The sequence below is a fragment of the Daucus carota genome, chromosome 5, assembly GCF_001625215.2.
Source record: "Daucus carota subsp. sativus chromosome 5, DH1 v3.0, whole genome shotgun sequence".
NCBI classification, from domain to species: domain Eukaryota; kingdom Viridiplantae; phylum Streptophyta; class Magnoliopsida; order Apiales; family Apiaceae; genus Daucus; species Daucus carota.
Genome location: NC_030385.2, coordinates 42799499 through 42812947, shown reverse-complemented (window position 1 = coordinate 42812947; position 13449 = coordinate 42799499). Strand labels below are relative to the sequence as shown.

General features: G+C 32.2%; 1 protein-coding gene across 1 annotated transcript; it reads left to right on the top strand.

The window, feature by feature from the left end:
- Window positions 1-8929: 8929 nt before the first annotated feature.
- On the top strand, window positions 8930-12363 carry LOC108222777 (probable alpha,alpha-trehalose-phosphate synthase [UDP-forming] 11). Its single transcript, XM_017396682.2, has 3 exons — window positions 8930-11047; window positions 11163-11436; window positions 11655-12363. Exons 1-3 carry the CDS (start codon window positions 9102-9104, stop codon window positions 11973-11975), a joined length of 2541 nt encoding a protein of 846 aa, XP_017252171.1. The 5' UTR covers window positions 8930-9101; the 3' UTR covers window positions 11976-12363.
- The last annotated feature ends 1086 nt before the right edge of the window (window positions 12364-13449 follow it).

The following is a 13449-nucleotide window of genomic DNA, read 5'->3' as shown; positions in this document are numbered from 1 at the left end:
TTAATATTAACATATATTCTATAATTTGAAATTTTCCAGAATAAATTCTTGTTTTCATTGGACCAAACATGCCATAATAATAAATTATTGTAGGCAAAATATTTGAAGTTACAAAAATACAGCTCCTATGAAATATATATTCTGTTTATACCTGTGTTCAATTAGTTTATATATAAGATTTAAATTAAACTAGTCACACTCTAGTTTAGTAGATTTGTGGTATACGTTTATGAGGATTTATGTGAGCATATATATACTTGATCGATTAGCGCAAGTCATGGCTGTAATGGCCGTCTTTTAATTAGTACGATAATCCATATTCCTTGATAGGCATGCATAACCGATATATTCCAAACAACTCGTGTCATCGTGTGACTTTCTCAATTTATGTACCAATGAGTTTCACACTATTTTCTACTCCCAACAACAAAATTGATTTTCAGTATTTGTATGATACTTTTTAATCGAGTGTAACAATAAGAAGAAGTAAATTTAAAAAATTTGACATTTAATTATTATTTTAAGATCCTTAACTTTTATCTATCTGCAGAATCCTATCCACTAGAAATAAATTTAGAATAAAAGTTAAAATCATCTTCCTCCGATCACTACACCATCATCATCCATTTCGATCGTTACCAAATTTCCACAACTAGGGGCTAAAAAAAGAAGATCAATGAGCTCGTGGGTTTACCCAGTACGCATCCGAAGATAACGGTTGCGGCTTCCGATAGCAGTTGCGGCTGGGGAAAAAAAAAGGAGAAGGTCAATAACAATTTAAGATAGAGCATTGTTCTTATTTTTAATTTTGAAGGTAATCAAAGTATAGCGGATAAAGAATTTATTCTTAGTCATTTTAAGGCTCACTGAGAATTTTTTGGAACAGGTACTCTAGTATTATTGAACGTGACTGTCCAGTTCAAAAATATCAGAAAAGGCCTGATCACCTATAAATTTTGTTAGGCTTTCCTTTAAACTCTGTGGACTGTTGTTGACTTGTTGTGGCAGGCCTGTAATTAGAAGAACACCATCTTATTACCAACTACTATGTTCCAATGGGCCAGCTCTTGTTAAACCTGCCCAACATGGAGAGTTTGCTACTTACCCAAGTCATAAGTCCATTCACTTGCTAATTCAGAGTCCGTTAAGAGAAATTTAAAACAATGATTTAAGGCCTGAGTTGACTAAATATAACAAACTAAAAAAAATAAAAATTTGAAGTTAATATATGCTTTGAATATTTTCATATTATAACGATCTATAAGTTATTATAAATATAATAACAAAAAGGAATTTAATTGATTATGTATTTGAATGATGATATTTTTTTTATAATATAATATAATATTATGAAAACGAATAAGTTTTTTTTGAAAGAATCTCCTTCCAACTTTTAATCTTAAGCTGTATTTTATACATTAAATCAGCTTCGCACTTATCACGAATGAAACATTTTTCTGCAATTAAAAATTACTTTAGCTATCGAATTTAAGCTAAAACTAACGTCTATGCGATTTGTTTATAAAGGGCATAATATGAATGTTTTTATGAACATAAGGATTATTTTGATTAAAAAGTTCATATTTATATAAGACTTTTTAAACTAGTTATATATATAATATTATTTTTCGAAATAAGAGTAGTATTAGGTCCAATATTAACTTCTCGAATATGATCTTGTTCGGCAAAACTTACCGGTCAAACGATTTAGTAAAAAAAAAAAAGAACTTACCGGTCAAACGTAGAACGAAATGATTACTCGTGAAGTCAATGGTTCCAAATATGCCAGCAACGGCTAACAGAGGAAAGAGCTTGGTAGCTCAAATTCTGTCAAACACGCACAAATATCGCGTTATTTAGGATCTGGTAGTGTCCTTAAAATTTTTTGTTCTCTCAAATGATGAAAATGTTGGTAAAAAATATATATATATTAAAAATTAGATAATATACTGATAATATTTTTTAATAATTACATATTTTGAGTTATGATATATAAAAATAAAGTTTTTAATGAAATTTGATAATAAATTCTATAACAGGTTTTTTGCAAAAAAACAGAAAAGTAACTTTTCTTAAACATTAAAAGACATTCTTTCTCTAAAAACAATTCTTAAACCAAAAACCGGTGTCACATGGAAAATTAATTTCAAATTTACCAAATAATGTTTCACATATTTGTTGACTAAAATTTATTATTATTATTATTATTTGTAACAATAATGTCAAAAAATTCCTAATATAATTACCCTACAAAATAATTTAACTCGAATTACAACATACAGAGCGTTCTGAAAATTATGTGGCAAAGTTGTGAGTCACGACTCCACCTATCAACTCCACCTATCAGCACAATTTTGAAAAGTATTTCAGCTGCGTATATACTCCCTCCGTCCCATTTTATGTGACCTCATTTCCTTTTTGGGACGTCCCAAAAAGAATGAACCTACAATACTTACTATTTTTGAACACTACTTTTCACTATTACACCCACTACCTCTCTATTTTATACTCTCTTTTCATTAAATAAACACTATTACACCCACTACCTTCCTCCATTATCTCAAATCTATTATTAAATATTGATGGATCCCACCACTTTACCCACTTTTCAACTACATTTACTACCTTTTTCTTAATCTCCGTGAAAGTCAAACCAAGTCACTTAAATTGGGACGGAGGGAGTATATAACAAAAAGAAAAAGAAAAAGCACGTCCACTCCTAACTCCTAAGCTTCTTTTTTATAATTTTCCATTTGTGATAATCGATAAATGGCCTTGTGATAACTTAATCAAGCAACCAACCACAACTCGAATTTATAATGCAAGATAATGGATTGGTGGGAATGCAGAAGCTAGCTAGCTTTACTTTGATAAATACATGCATAACCAACAGTATGTGAACATGTGGTAGATTAATGACAAACTGTGTCAAAATCATTGTAAAGTAGGGATAGGTTCATGGCATGTATGTAGAATTCTGATTGGTTTTGTGAAATTCTGCTTGCTGTTTGAATTGACCAAAGTAGTAATCTTTTGAGAATTGATTGTTTAATTTTGTATGTATTTTAGGTTCGGGCTCCGATCTTTTCAAGCTTTTGGATTTGCATGTTGATTTTCCATGTGAAGCATCAATCAAGTAGACCATATTCGAGTTTGTTGTTTCATGAACAACTCAATTTCTTACGGAAACGTTGCTTCAATCAAATCGTTATCTCACATCATAGCGTGCGAATGAATAGAGGGTTAAATATTAAAGCGAGTCAGGATGTTTGTTAAGTTTAAAATAAATGTTTTTTATTTAAAAATCAGACTTATAATTATTTCAAATAAAAAAGTGAAGTTGGAGCAACTAGACTTATAAATGATTAAAATGTTTGAAAAAGAAATAAGACTTATAAATGATTAAAGTATTTAAAAAAGAAATAGAACTCCTGAAACAAAAACTTTTTATAAGTCCTTTTTGATTTTTTACACAAAATGAGCTTCTAACTCATATAAACCGAGAATCCGAGCTGTGGTAAACCAAACACCCCCTGTATACCATTCCTCACTAATTTCGGGGATATCATTGAATAGCTGAATCGCAAATACATTCCCTTCTTTAAATTTGAGGGGAATAAATATCAAAAAGATTATTAATTTGATCGATATATATTAAATTTAAATATGTTAAATTAGTCAATTTCGTAAACCTACTCAATTGATGATTTGTAACAATTTAATCAATTAAAAGTTGAAATTTGTAATCAATTAGTCCTAGTAAATGATTTAATAGGTGTAAAAATATAAATTAATAATTAAATTGAGTTAATTTTGTAATTACTGATTAATCTGATATATTTAAATAAAAATAATAATTTTAATATTTATTCTATACATGATAAATAACTCTTTTTCATAACATACCCAACTTTACTCTAAATAAAAATAATAATTTTAATATTTATTCTATACATGATAAATAACTCTTTTTCATAACATACCCAACTTTACTCTAATGTTAGTCTTTCCCCGTACTTGTAGCGGGCTAAAATTGAAAAAGGATGTTTCAACTAATTATAAGCTCAATGTAGATAATGCTTTTGTTTGTTTTTTTTAATGGAAGTTAGTGCTTCTACGTAGATGGCTAAAAAGTCTAATATTACGGATGGAGGTAATATCAAATATTAAGTAAAACATATTTATTAAATTGTACATCTTTTTTCTAAAAGTTATCGTGGTCAAGTAAACATTTAGTATTTCACGAAAATATATGTAGATTTTTTTTTATTTTTAATTTTAGAATTATTTTTCTGTTTTAATTAAAAATAAACAATAATTAATTTTCTAAATCTAAAATATAATACTTTGATATTAGAATTCACAATTATTTATATTAATAATATTTATGAAAAATGTATAATATTCAATTTAGAGATATTTATATGATAATATTTATTATAATTTAATAATTACGTGAAATCGGCGAGTATAACAATACGTGATCTCTACTTCAATTTTCATATTGATATTTAAAAGGATTCTAACAGTTTATACTTGAAATCTAAATAAGTTCGACCCAGCAATAATAATACTGAAATTCGTCATGGAATTTGAATAGAATCGTCCGCTATATATACTCAGCTTGATATGAAACTAGAGTCTAGAGGTATTATATATCTAATCTCAGGACAGGTCTCTATCGTCTGATCTTTTTTCTCATATCTTGGTCAACATCACTCCTGGTACTAAATGCTGCAGAGGACCAATGTCTGTAAATTGTATTGATTCCGAAATCCGAATTCTCCCTAAACGATGCTATCAAAAAGTATTACCGGTGGGTTTATCCAGTGCGCACCCAAAAAATAACGGCTGCGGGTTCCATTAAAAAAAATATATTGTTTATAGAACTGATATTCTCTCCTATAACAATTTTTTTTAGGTTGTTCAATTTTTTTACGCATGTTGAATATTTTGACTATTTTTTAAAATGTTCATCTTCAAATTTTTTTTTTCCTAAAAGTATTCAATAATTATTATAATTTATAAAATAATTACCTTCCGAGTCCAACAAACTATAACAACATAAATAAGGGAACCGTGCATAAATGTTGTAAGATAAACGTTATCTAGATAAACTAAAGCATCGTACAGTGTGGGTGGATAAGGATTGGGATAGACATAAATGAGATGAGGATATTCCAAGTTGCGAAAAGAAATTTGTTAGAAAGGGTTTAGAATAATGCAAACCAATGGCGTAACCATGCCACTCACCACTTTCTCTACATTATTTGTGCCAGAAAGTGACCTTATTTTGGCTCCACTGCCCTCAATCCTCATAGACCAAACAAACTCCAACTAAACAAATCTGCATCTAACCAGTATTTCATAAAGTTTGGTTCAAAGTCAAAACATCTGTTTGGATATATATGCTTTAACTAATCTATCTCTATGTACCTAAAATTATACTCACACATGCATATATTTAGACACATACATTTATACATGTTTCCCACGGAATGTTACCAATATATACATCCAGGACAATACTTTAACTTATCAACATAGTTTGTCCGACTATATTGGTGTCTGTTTGGGTGGAGAATGAGATTGGTCTTATCCGCATAATTTAAACTGCAGTTGTTAGTCATAACTACTTCCTTGACATTGATTAAATTCATGGATTATCGTAAAATATAATTATTATAATATCTCAAACCCATAACTGAGTACAGGCTTTTTATACTTATAAAGATTCAAAATATTGTTTATCATATCAATGTGATAAAATGTATTTATTTCACGCAAAAACGTTTCATACGCAAAATTGATGATATGTGTTAAATTTTAATCGAAAAAATATGTATTCACACAAATATGAGTAACTAAGATATCTCACATCAATTATTATGTTATTATATGCAAGATTTTATATTCAATTTTGTACATATAATATTATTGTATCTCACCAATTCATGATAGAAGCATTGTAGTTTTATTTATTATAAATACTCCGTTCGTTTCAAATTAGATGTTCACTTTCAATATTCACACAGTTTAAGAAAAGTGAATGTTTATAAATTAATCATATTAAATGATTATAATATATATGAAATGAGGTTGATCTACTAAATATAAACAGGAGATGTATGAGGTAGAATTGATTTTAAAAATATAATTTTACATTAAAAATTGAAATAGACAACTAAAAAAACATTTTTTTTTCTACAAGTGAACATATAAATTCAAACTGCCAACTAGAAGCATTGTGTATCCAGATTGTGTCGGTCGTGCCACCTAACGATCTATATTTTCGTCACCTTTTCTTAAGCAAATCTAAATTTTCACTCGGTAAATATGTAATACTCCGAAGTAAACTGTAAACAGTAGGATAATGTCAAGAGTCAAGACACGTTCTTAGTTTCTTATCATATTTCTTTCTTTAACTACATGGCTGCTCATTCTTGACGCTTTGTTACAACCTTATCTACATTACTACATACAATTCACACCACCAGAACGTTCTAGATTTTACTGTTAGCTTTGTTCTACAAATTATTTTCCGATTCACACTAACCCCCTCTACGTCACTTTAAAATATTGAAACTTATTTATTAAAAACTTGCCTCGAATACAATCTTTTATTGGTATCTGATCCGGTGAAAGGACAAAATGTCAAAGGGGTATTTGGTTCATGGTTAATAGTCTGGTTAACAGGAATCGGAACCTTGATCACATGAGTCCATGACAAGTGTTTGGATTAGTTATTTTTTTTTTTGACGGAAAAGATGATTATATTAAATCAGCAAGAACTACATTCTTAACGTCAACCGGGACATTTCCCCCATTGAAAACTCGATCTGGGAAAGAATATGACGCCTTAGCCATACAATGAGCCGCCATAGTTAATCTTTGTTGGATGAATATTTTAATACGGTAAAAAATTTATATACAATGTTAATAAGAAATTAAAAATATTAATGATGAAAAATATGTGTTGACATAAGTGATAAAGATTAACGGGAAGAGTACTAAGAGACGGAGGGGATAGCATATTACTAGTCGGAAAAAAATGTTGAAAATAAGAAATAAAATTTAGATTTCTAAACTATATAATGAAGTCTTATAATAATTTTTAGTTATTTGTTCAAACATTCTTTCATTTTAAAATTTATAATTTCAACATTTTTCGGGGCCGTTTGGATTAAGGTTGGAAATGAGGATCGGCGAATGAGAATGGTGAGTATGTGAATGAGAATTAATGGGAATGAGAATGGTATGATAACTCAAGGAGTGAGAAGAGTATCATTTAACCGTCTGAAAGGATTGAGGTTCTCATTCCATAATACTTAATAACTAATAATATCAAACATATCAAAAGTAATTTTTACCGAGTTCGACTCTGGCTCACCCCGAGAATTATTAGAATAGATACTAATTTGTAAGGCATATAAGCCTGCATTGTAAAAAAAAAAAAAAAAAAAACACGAAGGGAGGACTAACAAAGCGATGACGTGGAGAGGGGTTGGTAAATGATAGAGTAACCCGCCAAACATAAAATTGACACAGCAGTTTGTACAGCTATGTCGAGTTAATGGATAACGTGGGCCCAACCCCATTATCAGAAAACAAACGTGGACGCATGTGACATACACTAATGGCTAAGCCTATGCATTTCGTTTTGAACGCGCCTCATCGGGCCCAGCTATTTTAGCCGTTTGGTTAATCCTTAACTGTTCTTTATCTTCACTTTTGGCATCTTTTATTTTTACCCTTTTTTTTCACCCAACTCAAATTCCATCCTTTTTTGCATTTTATTTAATTTAAACATAAACAACGATCCAATTTAGAGGGATAATAACCGAACATCAATCCACCGTTTGTTTATTTGACATAAATCACTTATTATACATGAAGTGACAATAAAATTTTGTATTTTATTATTAAACATGTGTAAACACAAAATTTAAAATAATACTTGCATTATTCTTAAAAAAGAATAATCACATACGCACGCTTTATCGTTCAATTTATATGAAAGCTGGAAGCCGGTTCCTCGTAATGCAAAATATAAAATAAGGCAACCTAACGGGCTGGGGAATAGTCAAGTATGGCTTATTAACATGTGTGGAATTCTCAGTCAAATGAGTTGTTTGACTCTGATATTCTTAAATCTCCAATTATATGTAGTTATATCATTTTTAATTGTAATTATATTTGCATAACAACATTAAAATTATACATTTCTTCAGAAAAAACATTAAAATTATACATTTTTTGAAATAAATTAGCTTGGTAGGCTAATTTATATAACTTAACTTTAAATTTTTGTTTTCATACAAAATTACTGATAATCTATTATATTTATATTTTAAAATGTAATAGGGTGCTCGAAGGCTTAAACACCCACAGATTTATCATATTATCAAAATTCAAATATATTTCAACTTTTATTCATTTATCATTATTAAAATTTGTAAATAAATATATAATTATAGTGTGTTTACTTTTCAATCAATTTGAACATGATCTATTTTATTGCAAAAAATACATTTCTTTAACCTTTAATCAGCTTTTTTTTAGAGAAACCTAACCAACCTAATTTGTAACACCACACCAAAAATCAGATTATTTTTTAATATACTTCGATCCATTTTACACTCCAGGTATTATGTGAGGATGCCACGTGTCGATCACCAATAACAATCACACAACACAATAAAATACATTCCACATGCGATAATTTATTTTCTCTCCTAGATAAAAGCAATACTTAATCAAGCAATTATCAACTACCAAAAATAAAATAAAAAACGGCAGCACTTAATTAGAAAGCGAAAAATAAAAAGAACGGAAAGTGGTGAGCATGATAAGAATGAGGTGTCCAAACCTCAATCCTGACCGTCGAAAACATCATTAAATCCTTAAAAAAAACACCAACATTAGTTAGTCGGTCTTTCTCTTCGTTCTTATCCATTACCACCCATCACCTTCTTTCCCCTTCAACCATATAAACATAAACATAATAATAAAACTATACACACAAACAAACACTCTGTATCTATACTTGTTACAAATACACACACCATTTCTCATCTCAAGATTTGATCTTTCTAGCTTAAATGTTATCAAGATCCTATTTTAATCTTCTAAACCTTGATGATTATTCATCTCCCACTAGTACTAGAATTCCAAGAATCATGAATTTACTGGACAATCAGGAAGGCTCAAACGACGTCGTTTCGTCAACTCAACGCAGGATCATTGTAGCTAATCAATTGCCGATCAAGGCCGAGCTGAATAAAGAGACCCAGAAGTTTAGTTTTGATTGGGATAAAGATGCGCTGGTTTTGCAGCTCAAAGATGGGTTTAATTCGGATGTTCAGTTTGTGTTTATCGGATCTTTGTCGGTTCAAATCGACCCGAATGATCAAGAAGAAGTGGCGCAATTGTTGTTAGATAAGTTTCAATGTGTACCCACTTTTCTTTCTTTAGATTTATTGAATAAATTTTATCATGGGTTCTGTAAGCATTATTTATGGCCTTTGTTTCATTATATGTTGCCTGTGACTTCACATCATGGGGTTAGATTTGATAGGCTTATGTGGAAAGCTTATGTGTCAGCTAATAAGATTTTTGCTGATAAAGTCATGGAAGTGATTAACCCAGATGAGGATTATGTTTGGATTCATGATTATCATTTGATGGTTTTGCCTACTTTGTTGAGGAAAAGATTTCATAGACTTAAACTCGGGTTTTTTCTGCATAGTCCATTTCCTTCGTCTGAAATTTATCGGACATTGCCTGTTAGAGATGAGATTCTTAGGGCTTTCTTGAATTGTGATCTTGTGGGGTTCCATACTTTTGATTATGCTAGGCATTTCTTGTCGTGTTGTAGTAGATTGCTTGGGTTGGATTATCAGTCCAAAAGGGGGTATATTGAGCTTGAGTATTATGGGAGGACGGTGAGTGTTAAGATTCTTCCTGTTGGTATACATATGGATCAGATTGAGTCGGTTAAGTCATTGGCGGAAACTGAGAATAAGGTTAAGGAGTTGGTGGAGAGGTATAGAGGGAAAATTGTGATGCTTGGGGTTGATGATATGGATATGTTCAAGGGGATAAGTTTAAAGTTTTTAGCTATGGGACAGCTTTTGGAGGAGCATCCCGAGTTGAGAGGGAAGGTGGTTTTGGTACAGATTGTGAATCCAGCAAGAAGTCGGGGGCAGGATATTCAAGAAGTTCAAAATGAGACGACTAAAGTTGCGAGGGAGATTAATGAAAAGTTCGGCACTTCTGACTATGAGCCTATTGTTTTTGTCAACGGTCCTGTTTCAACTCAAGAAAAAGTGGCTTACTTTGCTATTTCCGAGTGTGTTGTGGTGAATGCTGTAAGGGATGGGATGAACCTGGTGCCGTATAAGTACACAGTGTCAAGGCAGGGTAGTCCTGAAATAGACAAGGCGATGGGAGTGGATGGGACAGAAGTTCCGAGGAAGAGTGTGATTATTGTATCTGAATTCATAGGCTGTTCCCCATCCCTCAGTGGAGCAATCCGGGTTAATCCTTGGAATATTGACAGTGTGTCTGATGCGATGACCTTAGCTGTCACAATGTCAGATACTGAGAAACAGATGCGACATGAGAAGCATTACAAGTATGTCAGCTCGCATGATGTTGCTTATTGGGCAAGGAGTTTTGACCAAGACCTAGAGAGAGCTTGCAGAGATCATTACACAAAGAGGTGCTGGGGAATTGGGTTTGGCTTGGGTTTCAGAATTGTTGCGTTGGGTCCTAACTTCAGGAAACTTTCGGTGGAGCACATCGTGTCTTCCTATAACAAAACTAGTAGCCGACTTATTTTGTTGGATTATGACGGTACAGTGATGCCACAGGGTTCAGTTGAAAAGACCCCAAGCAGTGAAGTTATCTCAGTACTAAATGATTTATGCAACGACCCAAAAAATGTGGTGTTTATTGTGAGTGGCAGAGGGAAAGAATCTTTAAGCAAATGGTTTTCTCCTTGTCAGCGACTTGGTCTATCTGCTGAACATGGTTATTTTACCAGGTAACAAATCTGCCTATGTTATCCCTTGCTGCAATTACAAGGCACTTCCTTCTGTGATATTCTTTATCTTGTACAGTGTTTCAATGATTTATCTGATTTTTATTGAACTTGTTAGGTGGACAAAAGATTCACCATGGGAATCAGGTGTGTCAGCTGTGAACTTTGAGTGGAAGAAGATGGCACTCCCTGTGATGGAGCATTATACAGAGGCCACTGATGGTTCCTTTATAGAACAGAAGGAAAGTGCTCTGGTATGGCACCATCAAGAAGCAGATACTGATTTCGGCTCAGCGCAGGCAAAAGAGCTTCATAATCATCTTGAGAATGTGCTTGCCAATGAGCCAGTAGTTGTTAAAAGAGGCCAACATATTGTTGAAGTGAAACCACAGGTATAATAAATTATTAATGCTTATACATGGCTACGGATTTTATGCGTAGGAATACTAGTGGAGCATTTAATTTGCACATCATCATATTGGAAGTTACATGTTTATACCTGGATATAGGGTTTTTAACAATTTAAGAATGCCATGGCTGGTTAACAATCTATTGTTGACATGTTTTATCATCTAACCATGGCCGTAATGATGCTGATATATTTTTTCAGGGTGTAAGCAAGGGTATAGTTGTTGAAAGTCTAATTGCAAGCATGCAGACTGCGGGTAAGCCACCAGATTTTGTACTCTGCATAGGCGATGACCGTTCAGATGAAGATATGTTCGAGAAAATTGCATGCTCTATAGCCAACCCATCTACGCCTACCATAGCAGAAGTATTTGCATGCACTGTAGGTCAAAAACCAAGCATGGCCAAGTACTACCTAGATGATACTGAAGACGTCATAAAAATGATTCAAGGTCTCTCAGCTGCATCTGTTCAGCCTCCCAAGTCTGCTAATTTTCATGCCTCATTCGAAGGATCTTGTTGACCCCGTCCTCGTTTATGTGGTATAGAATGAGCAATTATTGTTGCCCATTCAGTTGAACGGAACTAAGGTTAGACTAGTGCACTCGCTACGGTTGGTCAGTGTTTGAGAAGAAGGGGGCTCTAATCTAAAGTTGGGGAATAAATGGAGCTTTGTACAAAACATACGTTCTCTTTACAGGTTCACCTCAAATCCAATAGTGAAATTTACTGAAGTACTTGATTAATGATCGTTACAGTTACCATTTGACGTGCGAAGTTTCTCCGTCCTTTAGGAAGTTAACTTTGTTTTTCTTTTGTAAATATTAGTTGTCTTAGCTTTCTTATTGTATACCTGAAATGTCAATGCGTTCTGCTGCGAGATACTTTAATCTAGCCTTGTTTCTTGTTCCTGCCTAGAACATTTTCTAGCTTGTTGTTTCATAGAATGAAAATCTGCTTTTCAGTAGATGAAGACAATTTTTTACTCTCTTGCAACTCGAGTGCTAACTTCACCTGACGCACGATTCCCAAAAATACAATAGGAAGTTAAAGTCAGGGCCAGAAACGTAGATCATATAGTTTGCCTTCTAGTGTATACAGTATTACAGTGTGTATTCAACTGTGCCTTTCATTTAGTTCTCCCTAAATCCTGCTTTGGAATGTGAGTGTCATGATGCCCATGCTCGGTACATCATACATGTGTTGCCGACCAAGCTGAGAGTGCAGAAATGAGCACCCTCTAAATGCTGTTTCTTTGCAGGATGGTCGGCATCTTCGAGAGTGTCCTGGCGAGGTTTCCTAAATATATTATAAAAAATGTAATTTCTGAAAAATGGAAAAATTATGTGTCCGTTTGGTTAAAAAAATAAGGACTTATTTCTGGAGAAAAAGACATACAATTCTACTTTTTTTTCTGAAATAAGTTCTTATTTTTTTTTACTAAATAACAAATATAAAATACCTCATTAACATTTATATTTAGAAACTCATAAAAATATGTATTTTTTTAAAGAAAATAAGTCCTTAAATTTTCAAAAATAAGCGAAAAATATGGAAAAGAGGGTGAAAAAGATGGTAAGTAAATATTTAATCATTAAAAACAAAATGAGAAATGATTCGTCATGACGAGGACTTTGCTGGAGTGAGTTACTGTAATATAGTTCTCAGAAATAGCTAGTCTCTTGCACATGCTCTTGTTATCATGTGACTCGTTTCGGAAGGTCTTGTTTTCGATATTTGATTCTGTACTACGTCTGTATATGAAAATTCTATTTAGAGATTAATCGGATCATATGATTAATGCTTGGACTAATCCTGATTGTTGATAAATACTGTTCGGAAATCATAATCAGCCTGCCCTCTTATCAGTATTACCTTGAAATTACAACCGTAGAGCTGGACATGGTCACTTGTATGCTAATATTTCTAGCTGATTATTGATTTGCAACAGTATATCTGCTATATTTGCCTTAAACAACTCGAGCTGGCACTGCAGC